The 25,819-nt window shown below is 37.2% G+C and overlaps 1 protein-coding gene across 1 annotated transcript in view; it reads right to left on the bottom strand.

The window, feature by feature from the left end:
- Positions 1 to 25,819, bottom strand: part of LOC104165251 (vacuolar protein sorting-associated protein 13B-like) — a 270,979-nt gene that overhangs the window by 44,299 nt on the left and 200,861 nt on the right. Inside the window, exons 23-26 of the mRNA XM_009704826.1 lie at positions 18,585 to 18,781; positions 10,738 to 10,919; positions 8,609 to 8,958; positions 2,376 to 2,537 (exon numbers count right to left, since the gene is read on the bottom strand). Coding sequence (XP_009703128.1) covers positions 2,376 to 2,537; positions 8,609 to 8,958; positions 10,738 to 10,919; positions 18,585 to 18,781 — 891 coding nt within the window. The remainder of the gene's footprint in view (positions 1 to 2,375; positions 2,538 to 8,608; positions 8,959 to 10,737; positions 10,920 to 18,584; positions 18,782 to 25,819) is intronic.

Genomic DNA, 25,819 nt, shown 5'->3' with positions numbered 1-25,819 from the left:
GATGAGGAGTGCCTGAAGTCATTTGGTTTGTTCAGCCGGGAGAAGAGGAGGCTGAGGGGAGACATCGCGGTCTACAGCTTCCTTAAGAGGGGAAGCGGAGGGGCAGGCGCTGATCTCTTCTCTCTGGTGACCAATGATAGCACCTGAGGGCATGGCATGAGGATGTGCCAGGGGAGGTTTAGGCTAGAGATTAGGAAACGGTTCTTCACCCAGAGGGTGGTCGAGCACCCAGAGGGTGGTCAAGAGGGTGACAGGCTCCCCAGGGAAGTAGTCACGGTGCCATGCCTGACAGTATTCAAGAAGCATTTGGACAATGCCCTCAGACACACGGTGTGAATTTTGGGGTTGTCCTGTGCAGAGGTAGGAGTTGGACTGGATGATCCTTGCGGGTCCCTTCCAACTCAGGACATTCTATGATTCTATGAAACTGAAGTTCCTACTGTCACCTCACCCATTCCCTAAATTGTGATTTTGTTTTCTGCTGGACTTTTCCATCTTTCATCCTGCACTTTTATTTTTCATGTAATAAGAAATTTACATAGCAAACATGAAAATGGAGTGTTTTGCACTGCTCAAGTCTGTGACTGAAAGGACAAGCTAAAGATCAATGTTTTCGTATTTAAGTTCTCCAGGTGTGGGATGGCTAATGCTGTATGTTGTGCTGGTGGTCTTTAGCAGTTTGGCTGCAATTGACAGAAAGTATCTATAACTAGCTGCAATTTTAACTCTTCTACTTTTCACTTTGCTTGAGATAATTCTAATTTTCAAAACTCTTTTCAGTTTGCGCCATTATCAGAAGTACACCATTATTAGAAATACACCATAATCAGAACTACACCATTAGTAAACTAGCTAGAATCATGGTCAAAAAGAGGATTCTCCCAACAGAATAGTTTTATATAAGTAACCAGAAAATGGATAATAAAAATTAAGAGGAAAGCCTTAGTTCGTACTGTCACCTGATGAGTGGGGATCTTGTCTTGCAATATGACACTTGCCCAGTTGCACAGAGCATGGTCACCCATTTGGATTGCTTGCCCGTGGGCTGGGGCATCACAGGCATTTTGCTTGTATGAGAAAAATATATGTCCTGTTTGAAAATGTGACAAGGGATGTACAGTACTCCAGTGTCTCTAAGTCTCCAAAGGTCCCCCTCTGTGCACTATTACACCAGCGCACATCGTTTATAACAACTCCTCTGTCATTGAGGTGAGACAGTCCTTTATTAGCCTGCCTTCCTCTTAACTTATGCCTTGACTTCAGTGTCAGCTGCAACTGCTTACTCTGGCTGAATTTGCTCTGCACAGATTACTGCATTCATGTAAAGTTCAGTAGTTTTGCATATCCACCAGCTGACATATGAACAAAAACCAGTAAATTTGCCATCTCTGCTTCGCAGTGAAACTTCAAACTTGTCAGTGGTGAAAGTGGGTACAGCTCCTGTTTATAATCAGCATCCAAATTTCACCTTCTTTCTCACATGCTAAGGCTGGTATTTTCCAGGGCTCAAGAGGAGTTAAGAACCCCCATCCACTACACTTCTCCGAGGATCTGTAAAAATTCAGTAATTTCAGTGCAGGACTGCTGCTCAGCAAGTGGAGTGGCACAGGTCCCTGGTCTCCCACTCAGCAAGAGCTGGGTATATGTTAAAAAGAGAGAAGAAATGGCTTTGCTCTCTCATAAACACTTTCTTTTAGATTTAAATTCTTGCCCTGTCTCCAATCAAGATGAAAAGTCCATTTTTCACCACCACTCAAGCAAACCAACAACATGGTTTCATTGAAATATTTCCTGTTGATAATTTTAAAATATTTTATTTCAGTTTCAGTGTTTATCCTTAAAAAAACACCCAAGAAACAGAAACTGCATTATTTAAACTATGTAAGTGGGGTGTTTCTGACAATTTAAAATCTTTTCTGATGCAAGCACATACTGAGTTGAGAGATTTGTCCAGTTTGACCCTGTTCTGCAAACAATTTCAGTGAACAGATGCTTCTGGTAAAAACAATTCATTAAAAAAATTCCCCAAACCTCTAATGTACATCACAGAAAACAGACACTGATCACTTAGTTATAAAAACCTGGCAAGTGATCTTCTTTTGCTTTTTTTCAGAAGCTTCAGTTTCCACAACTGCTCAGTTTTACAAAAAGTGGTCGTGCACATCCAGTTCTACCCTCGAGTAACTTCTAAACACTTCTGGCTTTCCTCACTCTTTGTTTACCTTTTAGTCTCTGACGCAGCCCCAGCGTGTGACTCCTGAAGGAACTGGAGCATTAGAGATAGTCGACACCATAGAGAAACCCAAAGAATCCATGCATAAAGCCACCAGTCAGCTTTAGCAATTGCTGCATTCGAAGGGCTGTTTCGGACATACCTGTGGGGACTTGTGAGAGCGCCAGCTGTACTGGTGACTGTGGAGACTAGCCAGCAAAATATTTTCATCAGTATCCACCTGGCCAAACCGCAGTGTCTCTTGTGTGTCGTTACAGATCACAAAATGGCTGAAGACCAACTCCTCCGCCTCAGTGCACTGGTTCTGAAAGTAAAGGGATACGAAAGCCAGCAAGCATCAGATTAATTGCAAGACATTTGGCAGCTGTCTGCCCAGTGGTGACTGTTACAACAGAGAAATGCTTCAAGACCTCTTGCCATTAGCTTTGGTCTCTACTCTGCAAAAACTAGTGTTTGGGTTGACAAAATACATGCTAAGACTTAAGATATTTTACTTCATGTTTCTGTTACGCAAATCTTAAAGATTTAAAGATTTAAAACTACAATAAAACCTAGATTTCCTGACTTATGTAAAATATTTCAACAAAATCAAATTCAGTGGGAAACAACATGTCACATAGGGCACACGGGGCACTACAGGCTGAGCAGAGAGGCATGAAGAGGTTTCTCGATGCTTGACAACTGATCTCTCAGGCCAACAGGCTGCAATTCCTCTTCCCCAGCTGCTGCTTCTACTTTGAAAAGTTGCTGTGGGTCAGCAGCAGAAGACTCTCTCTCTCCTGATACCACAACACTTAAAAAAAAAAAACCCTAAAGAAAAAGCAGGAGACACAAGGAGAGCATTTTCACAGCTCCACAAAGCTAGTTGGAAAATGCATCATGCAATTTGACAGTCTAATAGGAAAAATCAAAAACTATCATGGGTTTTAAAAGTATTTTAGATTTTACAATACTTTTTCTTCTGCCTATAGCATCCTTCCATCCCTCTGTTTCTGCTTTTCATCTGGTTGCTTGTCACTCTGTTGACACAATGAGACTGTACGATAGTCATAAAAATTACCAGAGCTACAGGTCTTCCGCCCCTGAAGGCACGAAATATAATCCCCTATACGGGAGAGGTCAAAGTGTGACTGACAATTTGATTTGGAGATCATCTCTCATATATTTCTGTCCTAGTCACTACTGGGCTGGCACCTTCCACTTACAAGCAACCACCTAGCAACTATAACAATTACTCCAACAAGGCAACGTTTGGATAGTCTTCATGCAATTTAATGGGTAGAACACAAAGAATTCATCTTCTTGTGCTTTTTGTTACCTTTTTTTGACCTATCTTTCCTAACATATACTTTTGACAATGCTTTATTGTTGGTTTGTTCCTTTCTCTCCACAATATAGCCCAGCTGCTCTTTTCTCATCTTTTCTTCCCATGACGTTTTCTCTAACTTATGGGACCTCAATGGTCTTTGAGAGCTGATTCTGTTTCCCCTCCTTGCTCTCTCAGTGGACCTTTTAAATGAACATAATGAAGCTAGCACCTCCTCTGTCTATGATCATATGGGTCTCTAGTTTTTTGATAACAATGTGCCTGAAAGCCTGCAGAAATTCAGAGATCAAACAAGGAAAGAGAAAAATATTTCCTCATAGATCCCTATGGATCCTTAGTTATCCATGAAAAACAGTTTGGTACACTGCTTGTAGCACATTGCTAGTTGATACACGTGGAACAGATTTTCTGAAAAGTGAAGTGTGCAAGGTATGTCCAATTTAGCATCCTTGAATGCACGTTCACTACCATTACTAAGTTCAGAAGAAATTAAGGTGCATGTCTACAGGCAGGTTGTGATTCCTTTTGTGACTGAATGTCAGAATGGTTGGCTGGTAGCATTTGTACAAAAAATTATTCACCCTAGGAGTATTTAAGCATGAGAATATTTAGATTAAAGTTTCTCTCCAAATCTCATGAATTCTTCTGCATAAGATCAGTTATCATCTGTGAAACAAGAATCAGGCAAACATAACCAAAATCTCACTTTTTCAAAGCAGTAAAACTCATTACAGAGCAGTATGTCCGTATTGCATTCAGTAGCAGATCTTGGTATGCTAAAGGCTGACATTTACAGTGCCACTTCAGACTGCAGTTTATTTTGGCATTTTTTTTAGTGGTGGATCTATGACTTTTTACTGTCAAGCTGCCATACCCACATACCCATAAGTCTACCACAAATATATATATTTTCCTGTTACAGCTTTGCAAAATGTTCTTTTTAAAAGGGAGGATTTACTATCCACAGAGCTCAGCATGTTGTTATAGTCAAACCTAGATATAACCCCAGGGGATTTTAAGAAATTTTTATTTTTTACTCCAATACATTTTATTGCTGATTACACAGAGACTGGAAGAAGATGATGACCTTCCATCTTTTTACCTGACTAACAGACTAACTAACTTAGTTTCAAGTAAGTTAACACAAACTGTAGGTTCTTGCATTTTCTGTTTTTTGAGAATCTAGCAAGTTTTTGGCATGCACAGAACTCTTAAATTGTACTGGGTGAATGTGATCCCATCAGGGATTATTAACAGACTTGCACACATTTTGGTGCTGATGAATGACTGCCATTAATCATCAGTCTTAAATGCTAGATTTGCTACTAGAATCCACTGCTTTTAACAGCAATGCTTCTCAAAGTTAAGCAAAAGAGGTATTTTAAGCTCAATTTTTGTAACAGTTCCAAGGTTTTAACCAAGGATTTGCATAGTAAGGCGTTGCTCCATCCTGCCAGGCTTAAGAGAGAGCAACTGATGCCTCAAGTCTTGATAATAACAGCTGACTAAAGGATCATCAAGGAAGCCTGGGGATGCTTTAGCTCAGTACAGCACCTGCGCACTGTATAGGCAGGGTTCCAGGCAACTCTTATTCTCCTTGCAGTAAATGCACGAGGTTTTTTCCAGAGAGCGTACCACTCATGCTTCTCAGTCCCTGGGGAGTTGCAGCAGCTCCCTGCACCCATCACAGGGAAATGCATCCCAAACTGACTGCTGGAGTCTGACATTAGAAGCTTCTAGAGTAAGCAGAAAGGGATCAAAACCCAAAAAATCAGCAAAAGGATGGAGTGAGGAAATCTTGATTGATAAAAGAGAGTGTAGAGAAACCAGACATAATAAAACCAAATAGAACTGGGCCATTTGTGTGGCAATGATGTTGAAGGGCTGAATGATTACTCCAGGAGCTGAAAACACCTAAATGTGGATTAGGAAAAAAATTCCCTCTCTGAATTAAAACAGCAAATCAAAAGAATCAGCAAAAGACCAACTGCTTGAATCAGATACAGATTAGGGTCAGTTCCTGGGGGACAATTCCCTGCCTCTCTTTAGATAATTTTTCAGCTGTTCTTTTCTCTCAGAGAGGCCTGGAAAGTGTCTCTCCTTTACAGGGATTTCAAATATTTTGTGAATTCTACTCAGTGAGGGGAAAAACACCCCACATAATACTAGTCACCAGGCTTTCCCTGTCTCAGGACTTTCTGCTCACGTCTTAGCTCTCAGCTATTTCAAAGCATTTCTGGATCTGGGGGAAAAAAAGCCATAAAAGTCTAGGCCTCTTCGTATGCACAAAGTTATTTTCTGTGTGCTTCACAAGCTACTGAAGACCTGTGCAAGCCTTCTCTCTCTCTCCCCCTCACACGCACGTACACAGTCTTTCTCTCTCGTATTGTGTAACGGTTTTTGGACAGAAAGTCTTCAGCAATTTCTCAACTCCCTCAAAACTCCTCTAAGAGAAAAGAACATTTTCCTTCTGATGGTTTAAACTTCATTCTCATGGCAGTATCCTGACATTATCAGCTAGAAAGTTAAATTGAAGCTACATGCAAATTTTCTGTACCCTTTCCCTTTGTTCTTTGTGCTTATGGTAGAAAGATGGGGAAACTACTGTGATCACAGATGTCATTTTGACTGATCCCAGCTCATTAAGAAAACTTATGCAACTGCCAACAGAAAGGTTAAGCACCATGTGGACCTTGAGGAAAAGAAGTTCTAATGGTTTGAAACAGGTTTAAAACAGGAGCTTTTATAACTTCTGAGGGGTTTAGGAAAACGTTTGCAGTGCAAGACCACAAAGGAATATTTTTTTTTCCCCAGGAATACTCACTTAGTACCATACCTGGGGAGCTGTTTTCTCAGCTGACACTGTGTCTCTACTTATCACCAAGCACTAATACTGTAAAAAAAATTTGTGAAGGCTTAAATGCCCAAATAAAAGGGAAAAAACCCACACTCCCCCTATGTATATTCATAGGAGACATGTATTTTCTATCTCACTTGATACTCTGCACATTATTAGTAAATAATAAAAATTAATAACAATCTTGAAGTTCCCTGCCCAGTTATTTGATTATTAAAACCATTACTTAAGCTTTGCATTTAGATTTCCATTAGCCTGTTACTGCTTGTATTTAAACAGGGATTTCAGATTAGACAGTGAAATTTGTCAAAAGGGGAAACTGTTTTTAAAAGTGCTAATCCTCTCAGATTTTCAGCATGTGACTTAGAAGTATAAAGCAAGTTGTATGCCTGGTGTTTTTTGGGCTTAATCTACTTTCAAAATGTTCATCATTATTTAAATGAAAAAAAATAAAAATCAGTCCATATCTAGGAAACAAAGACACTGACAAAGGTTTCTGCTAATCCTGAACTCTTGACCTAAAGGTGCAGGGCCAAATTGTTTCATGCTTCATCTGTCTGTCCACTGACTACAACATCACTTTTTTCAGATGTTAATCCAGTAAAAAATATGTGGAGAATTCACATAACCTTCCTGCTTATTAAATTCATGCTTCTAGTTGGCAGCATTTATATTGTATTTTGTGTGAACAGCAAACAATGCTTATCATTGGGAAATTCATTCCCTCCCCGTGCAGTGTGTGCCACTCCCCTAATCTGGAGGTAAAGCCACATACAAAACATCTTGGTAACAATTAATTTAATAAGCCGTTTTGAACCCACTTGTGTGTTAACTGTTCCATAATTTCAAAGTGATGCAAGTTTTTAATCTCGAATACTCCGGGCTAGATACCCACCACATCAGAACATGGTGGCAAGTACCCTTGACATGAGAGGAAACGAGAAAATTACAGCAACAATTACAGAAGTATATCCTCCTGTGGCTCATGTTAACATTGCCAAATCCATGTATAAATCAGTACCAACTATTCATAGAATGTACCTGTCAGCAATATACTATGCCACATATGGCTCTACTTAATCAAATATACAATTCCATTTTTTCAACTCAGAATATTCCTTCAAGGCACAGAGTAGTCAGTCATTCATTCACACTGTGATGTGGTTTAAAACATTTAAATATTTATGCACCATATTTTATTTATATGTATAGCTATGTCTGAGAGTTCTTTTTTTTCCATCCTAAGAGGAAACTGACCTTTCTGAAGGCCATTTTGCAGTAGTTGCCACACATGTCTTAGATGAGGGACTAGTACTAAGTCAGAAATATTTTGGGTTTAAACAGCCTACCAAGGACTCTCTTACACTTACTTTGTTTGTTTTTTATTAAAAGCATTGTTCAAAATATGACAAAAAACAGAAATTGGAGCTACAAAGATTTTTGTTCACATTGATATTTGAGCCAGCTGTAAAGATTTAAATCACACTAGATCTTGTTTTATGAATGTCCTTTTGCAACAAGAAAACCATGGAATGCCCTTAAAAAAGAATTTTTTGATATAAACCAGATGTTTTATCCTTTTTTGGGGGCTTTGTTATTGTAGTGGCATGATAGGTAATTAATTCCCAGGCTCCACATAGGTCTTCAGGCAGATGAAGAGAATGATTTGATTTCAAGGCTATAGTGGAGTAAGGGAATTACAGGCCTTTGAGGGGTCATTGCAGAAGCAAGGTTCCTTACGCTGGGACTGGCTTCAGCCATTAATGCTGCTTGCACAGAATGTAATGTGAAACTAGTGTTGAACTTCAATAAGGATAGAAGTAGTAGCTGGAAACAATATGCTCTACCGCTCAGACTGAGCTGTGCTTACATATCATGCATCACTTACCTTTTCATAAATTAAGGGAATATTATGCATTTCAAGACCAGGATTCTGATTATGCTGATAAAAATCCATGTAGTTTCACGGAAACTCAAGCAGTTCTGTCTACATTTACCTTTACATATAGCATTCATTGTCTCTGAATTTTCATTGTGGTCATGGAATTCGTGTTTATTCATAAAACACACTTTTAGTGTAAATCAAAGCTTTTACATCTTGGAATATTTTAAATGAATGCAGTCGGTATTCTACTTCGCTATTAAATTAATCACAATAGCTACATTTTTTCTCATTATTGTATTTGCATACCTGCTGCCAAGCTTGAATTGCTGTATTTAGAGAATGAAGTGCATATTGGCCAAAGCTGATGAAAATGGGGTCCACCATGACAGTGCAGTCCAATAGCCTTCCTACTCCGCTGCTGGAAATAGCAATCTGCCCCCAGGTTTTGAAAGGTTTCACAACACTCTGCATAGTCACGTTTCGGCACTCCAAAAGTTTACAGTCGGCTTGAGTTGAAAACTGGATCTCCTGGAATATTGGCTCATCGCTCCACTGACGAAGATACACATGAGGCTCATCAAAGGAAATGATCATGTATTCTAGTTCAGATGGCATGTTCTTATCAGATAAAAATGGCTGAAGAAACTTTGGTGGTGCTGAAAAGTAAAAGAAAAACAAGACTAGAACACTACCATTGCCACATTCTTTATGTTTTTGTAAAATGTGTTTCAAGTGCTTGCACGTATGATGAAAACAAGTAAAATTCATAAAAGAGTCAACAATTCTGAAACCTGAAATTAATCCTGCTCACACTGTTTATTAGGTGTAAAATAAAACTGTAATTAACAGCAGCTGCAAACAAAAAGTATCTGCAAACCAAAATCTTTTCATGGTAAACAGACCAGCCAGCCAAAGTGCTTTACCTACACATTGCACAATACTTCAGATGGCCACCTATTTGGAGCAGAGACCACATTTCTGTGAGAATTTTTGCTATAGTAGATGTATATGATATTCCATACATAGCACATTACAAATACAATGAAAATTAGCAATATAATATTTGCTCACATGTGACTCTGCAGGCTAACAGGCTCCACAATGAAAATTGTCTCTGCTGCAGTTACAGAGAGTTCAAGACCACAAAGCCACTGAAATGTGACATATTACCCCATAATACTAGAAATTAAACAAAACAGTATCCCGAGGCTAAATCAATAGAAATATATAATAAAAAAGATTTTATCATGTTCACTGAAGTCTCAGTCCTGCAAAGCGGTGAGCCCTGAGGCAGCAGACACTGTAAAGCATGTACACCACTTGTGTAACTTTAAGCATGTATTTCCATTGATGTTACTATTTACGTTGCTGGAACTACTCACATACTTAAAATTAGCATATGCTCAAGTGCTCTACAGATTTGGAACCAAAACACTCATCACTTTCCAGGATCAAGCCCTATTATTCTACAAAAGCATAATGGATACAGTTAGTTTTGTGCTTTCGCATATGACACAGCACAATGAAGCCCCAAACTTAAGGCCTTTAGGTGCTATAACAAGAGGAGCATCAGCATCAACTTAGTTGCTGTTGAAAAATGAAACAGCTGGGCTTGATTTTAATCTGATTTTTGCTTTTCTCAGTACACGTAAATTTAAAGATTGAGCATCTGGAATTGGAGTGTAATAGTGAGGAAGATTATGTACTGATAGAGGTAGCTGATACACAAGAAATTATTTCCTAGATGTTGAGTGTCAGTCTTGGTATGATTTGATAATGAATATATTATAATAGTTGCAGAAACACAAACACACAAAGAATGCTGTCGCTGTCAAAATTATCCAAGATATTTGCTCATCTTCAACGGAAAGCATTCCTGGCATTTGAAAATCAGACAATAATCTAAAGATCTCTTGGAATGTATTTGCCATTAACGCAATGACAGAGAGCACTGAACAAAACCAGATGTAGCTCCAAAAGTGATCATAATTGAAATAACAGTTAAATCTGCAGTTCTCAGAGCTCTTCCAAGGAATTCTTACTAAGGGGGCTGCAAAATCTTCAAATATTTTAATAGTAATCTTAATATGCTGGAAAATTTAAAAGATCAAATTCATTCACTAAGATGGCTCAAAACTGGAGTGGCACCTGCTGTCACTAATCAGACTATGAAAAACAGACAGCTTCTACAGTTACCGATTCCAGGGGGAGGAAGGAGCTCATGAGCCAGCCCCACTGCCTACCTTATGGACTTTCTCAATGCACAGAATTCATCAGTTTTACCCTGACATCTGCACAACCGGTGGATGTTGGTGATAATTTATTTCAAGAATGCCTATTTGAATGAGGAAATGGGGACTACAGACAGCAAAACAGCGATTAAGCAGCATGTATGAACTTTATGCTTTTATTATTCTACATAAAGGAGTACATACCTGTGCCTAGTTGATCAAGATGATGGCAGAGGTGGACTTCCAAATAAGTAAATTGGATCAACACACTTAGTGATGGCACAAACCAAGGAGTAAAACAGGAGTCAACCCTGGTACAGGCTGCTAATGCCGTGGGGGTTACAAGCTGATCGCACACGCTTTGTGAGCCAGATTCACTTTCTGAGCTGTGGAAGGTAGATAACAAAGTGGCAGTTCAGCATTTTCAAGATTTTATCGCTTTACAGTAGGGCTTGACCATGTGCCATGTTGGTTTTCTGACACAGCCAATGTCATCATTTTCTTTTAACTGCTAATGTCAGCATATGTACTTTTTCCCAAGCAGAACATAGCAGACAAGATTGCAATCCAACAACACTTGTATCACACTGCACTTTCAATTTACAAACTGAAACACTTGAACCACAGTACACTGCCATCATTCAAGCTATAAGAATGAGCTGAAAGTTAATCTGCTCAAGAGAATGATTTTTTTTCATTTTATTTTAAGGAAACCAACACACAAGCTTCATACTACTTCTACACACAAACCCTGACCTTGTGAGCTTGCTTTCTTTTGCCCTTCTCACTCTGCAGTCATTATTTAAAAAGAATCTCTGAGTGTTATAAGCTCAGTCTGGAACCTTTTACTAGCACCTATTACCATATATTTACTATACATTTAAAATGCCACCCCACTGATTTTTTTTCGTAGCCGTGCTTCTGACACCATGAATTTCCAAGCATTATCTTTCAGTCTCTTGAGAGAAACTAACACTACATCACAATTCTATAGGTTGCAAAGGCACCACTGAAGTACAAATAAACTTCCTAATTTAAGCCAAATCTACCCTTCATGTGCCTTATTCTCACTCCCTTTGCAGTTTGGCACTGAAGAATTTTAGTTTAAAAACTTTATTCAAGACTTGATTCAAGAAAACTAAGTCCACGTCCTCAGTCAAATACTGCTTTTATTTTTAAAATAAAATTTAACAAAGTATTAACTAAGGCCAACTCACTATTTTTATCAGAAAGTAATTAGCTTTTAGAAAGCACCACAAATAGATTTTCATTGACATTTATAGATATTTTAAATTCAAACACAAGTCTAAATTTGAAAATTGGCTTTCAAAGCAACATGTCTTATGCTTTTAGGATCAAATTTTTCATAATTCCATGTGTGTTACTGCAAAATTATGCACAAATACGGAAGGTACTCAAAATGTTCAGCTGCAAATGCGTAGAATTACATGGATAGGTAAATTTATCAGTATTATTATATTACTGTCGGCTAGTATGGTATTTGTTTATGGAGATTAAATCCAACTTTAGATTTGTGGCCATAAATTAAAATACTTGTGTAGCAGTAAAACCGAACTAAAATTAGCTAATTACCAAAGAATCAAGACAGGATATCAAGAATGGATTAGGTCAATGAAGGATGAAAGATAGATCACTTAATCAGATTTTCAGCTGTTTTCCTGTGCTTCTTTAACCTCTTCAAATTGCCTGTTTACATTTCAAAAATGGTGTTCTAGGTATTTTGAGAACTGGTATTTTTGGAAATAAAATTATTTTTTGTGTTCACATGATAAAACGTCTATGGGAATGGACTAGAGTCAGAGAAATGGGATGCTTTGCTTTGCTATGGATATTCCTTAAATTGTTGGAACAAAGCATGGAAGCAAACCCAAAAGCTACGAGAATTCATATGCTGATTTAGACCATTAAATACTTTTGAATCTGCAAAACTGGTTAGCTCTCTCAGAATAACTGTCAATATTTTAAGACTTTTTGTTCATTGCATTTTCATTAGAAACAGTTGTTCAGGCACATATGGAATGAAAATAGAAAAAGGGTAGAGGGGTGCAAACAAATGTTAACCAAACTACGAGGAACTTAAAAAAAATTTACACTTTGATATTCTGAATTAAGACTTAATTTGCACAAAGAGCTATAACAGTAACTGCAGTAAAAAGGAAGGGCATTTATTTCTGAAATTTGAGGTTCATTCTGAAATTATAAATTTATTTTCCTTGGAAACCTGTTCCTTGAGTCACCTATCAGTGTCTCAGCATTTTTATTTCCTTAGATACATTTTTTTGTAGATTGATATTTTCATAAAATAAAACCCAAACAAAAATCTCCAAATTCTTATTTAGTCAAATTTTATATACCTGTTTTTTTATTTATCAAGCATTTTACTGTGACAGGACCTTTGTCATTTCTCTCATAACCACAATGATTACAGGCCAACACGACACGCTTGATGCAGGAGGAAATGTGGCAGGAGCATCACACCAGGGAAATAATCTAAAGTATTTAGCCATAGTCTGCTCCAATTTTTCTACCCCACAAGCAGCAGACCAAGCAGAGGTAATATTCTGGAACTTAAAATGTTGGGAACAAAAAGATTCAAAACTGCTTTTTGTTTCCTCATGGAGAGTCACCTTAGAAACCAAAAAGGCCCACCACCGAAATGACTCCCTAACAAACTTCAGAGTCCAACCACATGCTTAAAAATCTAACCAGAGAGAAACAGCAAATGAGGGTGGGACAATGTTACTCCCTGGGACAGAACCAGCCTTGCATCCTCTCCTCTGCTAGGGAGGGACAAGTGTTGGCAGTGGAGGACTGAGAGGAGCAGGACAACGTGGGCTAAATCACGTTTTAGAAGGCAAAGTCACTCTACAGAGAGAAGATCACCTTCTAGAAATCATCTGAAAAGTAATGCAATGAGGATCTTTTCATCACTGTTTTCCTATCTGCCCAGACTTTGTTCACGTGTTATTGTTTTACCTGTGAAGAGGTCCATTTGATTTTTACTCAACCAGAAAACATATCCAGAATTATAGCCTCCATGTTGTTACGAAAATAAAAATACAGTACAGTATAAACCTGCTACAGTACAAAATACATCAAAAGCAGCATCCAAACTACTACAGAATTGTCTTAAAAAAGAACTGTAATAAGAGAACATAATATCGAATGAACAGTTTTTAAAGTGGGACTGTAGTCCTTAATCACTACCATGACCCACCAATTTTAAATTGAATCTCATCTAAACTTTTTGCCTAGGTAGGCTTTGTCAGACCTTTAGCACTGCTTCTTTCTCCTTTTACCTTGCATAGAGCACAGAAATCAAAGACACAGTCCTTCATCACATGCTACGCACAAACAGAAAACAAAGCAGCATTAGCTGAAAACCCAGGAAATGTTCTATTAAGTCTTAGTGAATAACAGTAGGAGCATTAATATCAGAGGTAGATCGGATGGTGAAATCAAAATTTGTGCATCAAATGAATACAATATAAAAAAAGAAATCCCACATTCTCTTGGCTGCTTTGGAGCTACAAAATGCAGTGTGGACTGTCCACAATTTTTCAGCCAGGGAGAAAAGGAATAACCAGTTCCTACTACCCTGTGTTTGGCACAACATGTTGAGGGATGGTTGTTGCAAAACCAGAGGAAATTCTAAATAAAAAATTCTAAATAAAACTGACCTGACTTTTATACCAGAAATGTCTGTTGGTTTGTTTTGTTTTTTTTTTTTAAATCCTGTGAAATATCAGAATTTTTAAAATGGAAAATACCTACATTCAAAGTCATTATCTATTGTAACGTATAACAGTTTTAACATCATGCAAAGCAGTTCAAGTTAAATATATTGCAACTGGAAATAATGACTTAACAGTGACCTGCATTATTCTTGTTATTTTAAGAGTGGAATATTTAAACCAAAACTGCCGTTTGTGATGAAACCGCAACATGGGAAAATATCCACTGGGAAGAAGAAAGAGACCACTTAACTCATTTAATTTATGACTCAAATGCTGGTCTGAACCCAAATTGTTAGAGGTCAAAATCCAGTACATCATCTACTTTGAATAAAAGCTAAAACAATTAGCAAGAAACATGATCATGATTCCTCACTTTAATTTTTAAAAACTAGCAATTTAAGGCTTATTTAAAAGTTTTTGTACTTGTTTCATGGTTTGTATCTTAAGGCATTTTCAATTACTATTTCACATTAGTATGTCAGTAATTTTAAAAATACTGTTTACATTACACAGGAGATGCACAAATATATAAAACATCTTGTAACGTAATCCATTTAAACAAAGAATGATAAAACTCTCCCAACCAAACCAGGGCTTTAGCGTCTCACCAAACAACCAGAGCTTTAATTTAAAGTAATTTTGATCATAATCTGCTAGTCCTGCCCATGAAAATGCAACCAATAAAAACAATTTATTCTACGATAATTTCTTTTTAATCCCTTATTTTAAGGTCTTCCATAAACAGTCGTTAATGCCACATATGATTCCTTTAATAGATACTATACTAAATTCCCAAGGGAATGCTAAATTATTTTACTTAGGACTTCAGATTTCTTTATTCATTGAATAAACATTCATAAAGGTTCATTCAAACCTTATACATTGAATAATGAATGGTCTACAAAATTCTTAAAAATAAGCAACATACACTTATATACTATGTCCTTAACGAGATAGCTCCTTGATTTTCATACTTCTAATTAGCTCCTGATCAACATCCTAAGGAGCGTGCATACCACAGGATTTGGATCATGACATCTTTGCGTATTCCCATATTCATTATTGGTTAATATACTTCAGCCTGCCAGCTACTGCTCAACATATCAGCTGGATCCACATCTTCTCACAAACCGTGTTGTTTTCCTGTCACACGAGCCACATAAGTTTCATACTTTACAATTGATGTTAGGAATCAGTAATAAAGTACTTAAAACACAAGGGATCAGCTCTCTGGTATTAATAATTAGCAGATCATAGAGGTTACCACAAAAAAAAAACCCTGCAGAATTTGAAGGAAAAAATATTATCATTGAGCAGCAGCTGCATGCATATGGCAGCTGTTAGAGTCTGACCCAAAATACAAGATCAAACTAAGAAAATAAACTTCAACAAGAGTAAGTATTTTCATACTTTACAATTAATAGTGAATTAAATTTGCCAATCAATCATACAGTTACAGCATGTAATTAACGTCAAATCATCATGAGTCTCCAGAAAAACCGAGATTCAACTTTTATACCGTCTTCACTTCTCGCTCTCACTCGCAGATCCCTCAGCCTTGAAGATCCCTGGTCTAACACTCAGCTCTAGCTTTAAGCACAGCTCCTTGTGGTTCTTCTCACAAGTGTGTAAGATCTTTTGTGAAACTCTTACTTTAGAAACAAGCCTAACATTGAAACTTACCATGACATGGGGCAGTCTCTCTCCCTCAAAACCAAAAATGCTTGGCATTTTTTTGGTAAAGCAAAATCCAGAACACATTTTTGGGTGCTTGGACACACATTGCTACCAGTATGGGTATTTTCTTGTATGTCTGATGAAGCCACAGTTTCACCAAAGTTACTGCCAACATGGACTTCCTATATGCTACTAGGGGTCTAGAAAGGTTGACCACCTCTGCAGGTCGACAGTATCTGTCACCACCTCCTAAACAAGGCTTCCCTTTAACAGAACATGATCCTTTGGGGCTTAACCATTACCTTAAAGTTGTTCTGTAGCTGTAACTATATGTATTTCAGTGCTTGTGAACTGCCTCAAAACCTCCAGGTCAGTGACATGTGACTGGCATGATTTGCTCCGTCTTCAAGAGACAGTGTGCCTCAAACACCACAGGTCAAAGCCTCATCTCTGAGGAACAGCTGCTCTTCTGATCCATTAAGTTTATCCGAGAAGAATCACTCCACACTGGTCAGGACTACTTTCACACCAGCCCTTCCTTCAGTCAGCCTTAAGAAAGCTTGCAGGGCAGCCTTGTCTGAAGTTAGTATAAAGAGAGATCAGTTTGAATTTCTATCTGAAACCGCTGCTGAGGCAGGGAACATAACCTTTTCTCTTCTCTGATTGAAATCAGAGGTTTTCCTCATGTACCCCTCAAGTTTCTGGCTTCTGGATGGAGTTCACCCTGACCTACACAAATCTTTAAATTTCCAGTCTAGTGTTAGTTCATGTAGGTGTAAACTACACCTCTTAAAAATATTACAAATTCCTCAGGCCACCAAAAGTATCAGGACTAGTGACTCTGCAGCCTCTGTACACGTGCCTAAGGAGCTGGCAGTTCAAGACATTTTCCCCTGCCTTCCCTCTTTCTCTTCTGTTTATTTACCTTCAAATGCTTCAGAAGTGCGGTGCACATTTTTTGCTGCCTTCTTTCCTCTCCTGCTATCCCTGTTCAGTGAACTGCTAATGTTTCAGTTTAATTCCTGTTCTTTCAGTTGTAATTTCTGCATTAGATTTTTGTGTACAGGCACAATCTGGAGGACATAGTGCTTCTAATATCATTGCTGTGGACAGAGCAATTGTTGTCCTTGGAGTCTTCTGGTACCTCAAGGCCATTAGGATATTTCTACCCCTTAATAACTTGACACCCTGATGCTACTGAGGATGGTCACTATTGTGGAGCAGGCCTGCAGCCTCCCAGCTGAAAACTCACAAGTTTAGACCTCCTAGGTAGGTGAATTCATGTGCTGTAAAATGGTTTTGATGTTAATCACAGTCCAAACTGGTTTTATGCTGCTTTTTACTTATTTGTAGTTCATTTTAACCCTAGCCTCTTTCTGAATGATTACAACTCATTATTTTATCAGAGCTCCCTGAATGAAACATTGGATAAAGTGATGAACCCTACTTGAGCAGAAAACAATAAACATATTTACAGTGCCAAATGCCTTGATGAAAAAAAATCTACTAAATTTCACTACTTCATTTTCAGTTCCCACCGAGTTCACATTTCTGTGGTGTTAAGCTGACCAGGAAGGCAATTTTGCCAAGGTCCCACATTCAGAGGAATTAACCTTGTCTAAAACACTTAACTTCTCAATGATGAAAATGCATTCTTTCACAATTAACATCAAGAAATCATTTCCAACCTGATACTATTAATGGAAACCAGATGTTTAATTTTCTTCATTGATTTTGTTAGCCATGTTCGTATTTCCTGATTTCTCTGAGTTCTGTAGGTTCACATAACATATATGTGGATGCTACACACTCATTCAAACATGTTCATACATGGGCAGCAACAATCAGCAAATACCAGTGATCCAACAGGCTCATTATGGGTTTTCCGCTCTAACTATAAATGTTAAGAAGGTCTTTGAAAGCAATTCCACTGCTGTTTGTGGACAGAACTTGTACTCCTTTCTTCTTACTCCACATATTAAACAAAACTGAATGAATGCAAATAGAGTGAATATGTCTCATTGTACGTTGTCTCCAGCTATAAACCATGAAAAATGGAGCCCCAGTGTTTGAAAACACTGATTAAATTTTTTTATTGTTAGCATAGTAAGCAAGCTGTGTGAATAATAATATAATGCTCATGAAGTACTAAAGTTTTGTTTAATATATTTAAAATAGACACTTGGCTTACTTTAGTCACTGACTTGCACTGAGGACAGAATAAAAGTGATGTAGGCGGAATGCATGCAAGAAGACTGTTTACTGCTACATTATACAATGGATTGCGCATCAGCCACCTTCTGTTAATTAGTTAATTTTACTGCCTTGTGCAGCTAAGACGCTTCAGGATATAGCTTGTTGACTTCACTTTTCAGTAATCTTTGTATTCAGAAAATGGATGAATATAATGCTGCCACGCTGCCTATAAATCTAAGGGCGAACTCTTTTTGTGCATACTCCATGCCCTTGCATGAAGGTGAACTACAGTCTGAAGCTCATTTAAGACCAGATACTCTTACTGCATATGAAAACAGTATCTTATTTCCTAAGCCTCTTGAAAAAGACCTCAAGAGTGTAGCATTAGATTTCTGTTTTTCCCTCCTGCTTTAAAATTACCTTTGGTCATCAGCCACATTCTGACTGCTGTTCAGGACAATCCTCCACAGATCGGAGGCTATGAGCTCTTTCTGATGATTCACAAGGTTGATACTGGGCAGCTGTAGTTCACAGACTTTGCTTTCTGATAGACTGAATTCCCGGAATGCAACAAATGATTTCTGAAGCTCATCCCAGTACTCCAAGCTGCAAGGAATCTGTGATAAAAGGGAAAAGGCATAATTACTTTATGCTTGATTGCAAATATAATAGGATTTACTGTACATGCTAAAAGTGCAAAACTAAACTAAATAAAAGTAAGCTGTCATATAGAAAATCAGAATTGTAACAGTTACTCAGATTCTGTGCTGTCTTGACTTAAATTAAAATGTTTTTAGAACGTCATTGCAGTATAACACTTCAAACTTTCTCTTACTAGGTACTGAAACAGCTACTTGTTCCATAGTACCCAGGAATAACAAAGACAATTCAACTAATCATTATTTGTATTAGGCAGCCAAAAAATCCATCAGATGTTATCACATCATGGTATCAAGGACATTCTAATAATCTTAAAAATTTTTTTTTGCTTGAACTACTTGTTTTAATTTTATTACATAACAAAATATCAATTTATTAATTACCCATTCACTGTCATATTAAAATGACCAAAGATGCCAAGTAAAAATTATGATAGGCAACACAATGCCTTGTGGTGGGCCAACAGATAAATAAAAATCCTGGGACAAATCATAAAGTATTTATAATCACATGATCTTTTCTTTTATGGAATACTCTATTTAGACAACTGTACAATTTTGAGAACCCAAACCTAATAAATACATAGTAGCTTCTGTTTAATCACATCCCTAACTTTAAGTCTGTAAATAACCCACTTGGATTATTCCTGGATGCATCACTGAACTGGAGAGAATGTTATTAAAGACATTTCTAAAGACAACAGAAAACAAATTTTAATAAAAGCATAGTTTAAAGGGTTGTGCCTTAGGCCTCTTTTTTTTGGTGATAGCATGAAAGTGACTGAGAATATGAATTTAAAACAAATGCAAACTCAATAAGATATGAAGATTTTAGAATTAGGATACAGAAATCCAGAGTTATGGCACTTGTACACACTTAAGGAATACTAAAAGTCAAGTTGATACAAAGCAAATAGTAAAAAAATGCATCTGTATGTGCTATTACATTTTTTGTCCCTGTGTGTCAGTGTATAGACATACATACATAAATAACCAGGAAAAAAGTAAGAATGTGGTAAAGATGCAAGAAAATCCAAGCACAGCCAGAAAAAGCTCTGTAAGTATTCTTCTTTGTTACTCAGGAAGGACTATAATGCACATGGAGGTGACAGTAGGCTGATTAATTAACAGGAATGAACGTTAAGAAGGAAAATTCAGGGAGCTCAGTGGTTCAAGCTGGGGAGGGCAAGGGAACATAAATAATCACCAAAGAATTCTGGAAGAATTAACATGTGGAACCACAGAGCCTGAAACATGGATTTTCACTACATCTGTCAAGTCACAATGATACCTGAAGACTGAAAAAAGCAACCACAGTCACTAAATTTTTTTTAGGTCAGGACAAAGGAAAAAAAAGGAAAAAGCATCTGATAACTGCCAGCAAAACTCTGATGCCAGTAACGTGTATAACACAAAGTAGCATAGCAGTATCAATCAGGAGTGCTGATTTAATTTCAAAGACTAGAGTCTGAGAAAAAGGGATTAATTTAACATCAAAAAGCACATGTCATATAAATAAAGATAGCAACACATTTGTTTATAAGCTGCATATTCAATTGGAAATGATGAAGATATGTAAATGTCAGCTGGAAATTACGAGGCAGTATGATTATGCCTGGATAAAGCAAATGCCATCCTGAGAGACAGCAGGTGAGATATTTCCAAAAGTAAAGGACAAATATTAATTGCCTTGTATAGAACACCAGTGGGGCCTCATTTGGAATACTGTACACATTTCCAATTCTTCATGATAAAACTGTACTAACTCACACTGGGATCTGTGCAGAGGCGAGGACCTCATGAAGGAAAACAAAAGGAACATGATTGCTCTACCCAGACACCTCAGGAGGGAAAGAGTTAATAGAGGAAAAGGTATATAGAAACTATGGGTCCAAACTGAGTTGCTCTATGAATAATGTCTAAGGCTAGAAACCCAAACAGAAAAAGACAGGGAGGTTCAAGGACAGCTTTTTAAAAGCTCGGTTTGTTAATAAGATGGAGACAGTACCAAGCACTGCCCCTATGGGAGGAGGCTTGGCCTGATGACTCAGAAAACATCTTTCCTGGTTCTATGTTGCTAACTCTACAATGCTGCTGTGCACAACAGCAGCAACATGAAATATTACATTATTGTGTTTGTAGCCATATTTCAAAGTCACACCACATTTATTCTTTTTGCTCTTAGTGTCACTATAGAGTTTTAGATTTCTTCAAAACTTCCCAGTGTTGAATTATTTTAATCTTTAATGCCTGTGGACAAACTATCAAAATTGCAATACCACAGCAATTTTTCTGCCCCTCAATTATGGATATATCCAAGGAATTCCCCTATATTAACTATGAACACATAAACAGCAACTTCCGTCATTCACTATCTTTCATACTACATTGTGGAGTCGTTCACACTCATATACTTCTTTTTTAAACTTCCACAGTATCCACTGGTGATAAAACATTTGATTTTATTTAAAATACTGCAATACCTGGCATATTTCCTATAGCATAAAGTCTTGGAATTGTATCATTACAAAAGGATCTGTATAATTTCTAACAAAAAGTTGCAGCCTTTTACGGTTGCACAGGTATTTCTACATAGAGCAGTATTTATTTCTGCACATTTTAAAATCTCAGTCCTTAAAATACCTTGAGATTTTTTAGGAATCTGATTCAATTTTTTTGAATACTTGGTTTGGTCTTATGCTTCCTATTGCCTATCAAGACCTAAGTTATCTTTTCTTATCAATGTTGTTGAGTTAACACGTGTACAACAAAAGTCTCATAAAGCAATTCTATTATTTAGGATATTTGTTTCTTTTAGATTACATCTCACAACAGAACTTTTTTTTTAATATGCAAGTCTCCCTAATGAAAATCTCACAAAATTGGATCAGAACAGCAAGTAGTGGGCATTTTGAAAGAGGCTAAGCAAGGTGATGAATTCTATTCCCACTAAGATTAATGAGCTGGAAGAACAAGTTAAAGAGCACAACAAAGGAATTTCGTAAGTGCCCCTACAATACTGAAAACGTAAAACTATCAGTAAGGCTAGAGGAAAGTAATAGAGAGAGATTGAAAAGAGACTGAAAAGAAAGGCAGCGCGAAACTTGAAAAAAAAAAAACCAAACAGATTTCATACAGACTTTTTTTTTAAAAAAAAGAAAACTAGGTACTTCAGTATTTCCATCCACTCAGTAGGTGGTAGAAATACTGAAACTTATCTTGAGGAAAAGATGGTAAACTAAAATGATCGAAACAATGAAACAATTATTATGCTATAAAGAAGTAATAACTCCACTTCAGGCTCTGGTATAACCTAATATAGGGTATTTGCCTTTTAGGAACTTCATGGTAACCTCTTAGGCAGATTATGAATTTGAAAGGCACAGCAATGACCACTGGACTCAGCAGTATGAGTAGCCAGAAAGAATGTATCACCTAACAATGAAAGCAGGCTGGTCAGCATGTTGATAAGATTACTCCTTGTCATTTTTGCTCACAAATTTTTTTCCTGTGTTGTAATATGTCTGCCTATAGAAAACACAGCCCATATTTTGGGACTGTCCAAATTGTAAGCGTTCTAGTTTGAAGCTTGCAAAAGACTTAGCTGACTTAGAACCTTTGATTCCTACATATCTAGCTTTATTTGTTCTAGGGGGTTTATTACTAATGCCTGATCTGGCTAAGTTTAAGGAAAGATGGTAGCTCTGGGCAATATTAGCTGCCAAAAATAATAGTTGTGAAAGCCTGGAAATGGGCTATAACGCCAGAACTGAGTCACAGGCAGTGGGAATAAGTGAATTAGCTGCAACAAAAAATCCCCCACATGTAGAATTAAATATGGTACTTTTACCTTAAAATATTTGAATAAAACCTAAGCTATAATTCAGATAATTGTTACCTCTTAGGAAATGTGACCATTAGTGCTGCCTCTATAAAACTAAACACTAAGAAAGCACATCTAACCACAAACTTCTTTGCTAAACAACAAGCAGGATTTTTCAACATACTTCTCCATAGCTTTTTGTCTACTTCCCTAGTTCTCAAAGTAAGTTTAATTGCTATGATTTTATTCACCTGTAAAATGCAAACAGAACCATTACTGTACAGCCTCTGTCACTTATGCATGCATAAAACTATTATTTAACTGTGGGCTCAGATTTAACCAAGAATCTCCAAGCTCCATTTTGCAAGAAAGCCACATACTATGGCACAAACACTTATTTAGAATGACGATTACGGCAACAGAGAGCAAAACAGCAGTCAAATGCTTTTTTTTCAGGAGCATTAACAACAGAGATCAGAAGCAGAAGTGAAAAGCTACACGAAAACAGCCTAAACTCTAAGTACTTATAACAAAAACTGTTAATAAGAGAAATACGTTTAAAACAAAGCAGAGAATTTGAAGGTTCCTCCTTCTTCTCTTTACTGTTGTGGACTATAGACATGGGAGATCTGAAAATTGTATGGCACTGTTCTGAAGAAGAATGAAAATGGTGTATTAGCAAATGATGATAGGAAAGAAAGCAGTTGCCTCCGACTGCCAGTTCCAGTCCTGCCTCCCATGAATACAGGACACAAAGAAACAACACAGCTGAAATTTCTGCCTTGGAGCAGAAAACTTTGAATTAGGAGAGTGTGGATTCCTGTTCTCTGTGAATCTGCCATTTTGTTCTATTTTAGGAAAGAAATCATATATTATTACACTAAGATAGACATTACGAGAATCACCTCTGTGAACAAACATCAGCTGTCTACAAATATAACCTGTCTCGATTTGAGCAGAGCTGAAACCTCTATCATATATATTTCACAAAAAACCCCCAACTTCTCAAAAAAGAAACTTGAAAACCCTCTTAAAAACCTGCATCCTTCAAGTCATTTCCTGCATGCTTGTTAACCTATGAGCAAGAGAGTATTAATAACCAACACGAAGTATTCCCACTAAAGCACTACAATGTGAAAGATCATGTTTTTTCTTATTCACCATATATTGTGTCACACAGTATCTGTACTAGAATAATTTAATTCCTGTTTGGAAACTAGAGGTCAAGAAATACTACACAGTTTATTAACGCTATGTTACATATTAATATTTTCATCCACGTGTCGTACACCCTATTGACCATGTGGATACTCCTTACTCCCACTTAAAGTTATGTGTAATAATAAGACACAAGGGGGGAGAAATGACTGTTGATCCATACATGCTTTTTAAAGGTTTTTGTGACCACAACATGCTTCTAGATTCCCTTGTGACCTGATGTTATCCTCCCAGCTTTAGATGATTTTGACAGTTCGGACTTAGAAAGCCTTGGGTGCACACCACCTAACACTAAGGATGTTTCTATAGCTGAGCTCTCTGGCTGAGCAGAGGGTCAACACCAGAGCACTTCCACAACCTGTCACGTTACCATAAATGATCGCACCTATTATTCGCTATACATATTGTCATAATGCTAACAGGTCTCAGACACACACATCATTGCCATTTAGGACAGAAATAATTAAAGTATCATCTCTATTTCTTAGCTAATCCCATCTTTTTCACAGACATCTATTTGTCTCTAGAAAAAAGCTAAAGCCATCTGCCTACTGCTTTGAGGTTGCTGAATGAAGGCTATATAAAGCTATTATTCTTTACTACTTAAATACTGGAGCATATAATTTTTAAACTCAGTATAAAAAACTGACTTTTAACTATACACATACAGATCTCTTTGGTTGCAAAATACATCTTGTCCAGCTGAGAAAGAAAGATAGATATTAACAGCTGGGTTACAGAATGTGGTTAATGTTACTTTCAGTGATGCTTCCTCTTGATTCATGTTTTTGCTAGAAAATAAGCTTTTACAGAATAAATGTTCATTTCTTGAATCTCAGTCCCTCAGATCGTGGGCGCTTCCTTTTGGAAATGAAGTTATTCTTGTTCCAGAAACAACTACTGTACAAGAGAATGCACACAGAAGACAGGAAGCGTGTGTGTGTTTTATCTTCTCCAAGCAGGGCCACCTAAGTGAATGAGAGGCAGAATACAATACAAACTAGCACTTTGTGTCAGACGCCAACCCATGCTGAGATTTTAACTCCAGCTTCCTGAGCATGAATAAACCGATTGCTCTGTCATAAAGCTATTCTGTTATTAGGATATTTTACTGTTTTAGGGCCAACTGCCTTAAAAATACAATGGTCCCATTAGGTGAACAGAAGTCAGAGTAGTAGGAAATAAAAAGCTTTATCCACATTTTTATTAGGCAAAAGTTCTTGGCAATAACTACCAAAAGCATTACTTTTAAATTTGATTTTGAAGTATTATTTCTACAAAAATAGCAAAAGAACCCTGCAGAAAAATATATTATGTAGAAAATATGCTCAAAAGAAAATTAATATTAAATAGAATAAAACCTCTGTAATATGCCTGTTCACACAACACACACAATCCAATCTGACAGTGGAACAATGTTTTGGACAACTGTAAGATACTTCAACATCCACATTCCTGTTTATCTTATCTGATTGACATTGTGAAATCATGCTACAAGGATAACATTTTTTAGCCTTCCTCAGGGCTAGGATTGTATCATGTCAGTGTCGAAAACAGCCTCTCCTGGCATAGCCACAGACCACCAATTTTCCCTTTTCATGAAGATTCAAATAATAATAATAAAAAAAGGTGTATTGGTTTACAGTGAGGTAAAAATTTAGCCTAGGATTAGTACTATTAGGATTAGCAGTAGTACTAGGATTAAAAAAATTCTAGCTGTACAAAGTATTTGCTGTCCCCCCAGCTCAATCTCCTTTCTATTTTTATTATGTTTTTCTGTACTTTGACACCATTTTGAAGTGTTACGTACCCATATATTTTGAGCAGTAAAAGTTATTCCACTATGGTACACTCTCAAGTTTCAACACTCAGGAATAATTAGATACCACAACTAGAGAAGTTTTTCAAAATTATCCCATATCTTTTCAACAAAGAATTTGTTTTACTTCTCTCTG

This window comes from Cariama cristata, unplaced genomic scaffold, assembly GCF_000690535.1.
Source record: "Cariama cristata isolate BGI_N322 unplaced genomic scaffold, ASM69053v1 scaffold7657, whole genome shotgun sequence".
Lineage (NCBI taxonomy): Eukaryota > Metazoa > Chordata > Aves > Cariamiformes > Cariamidae > Cariama > Cariama cristata.
This window is presented reverse-complemented; position numbering and strand designations above follow the sequence as displayed.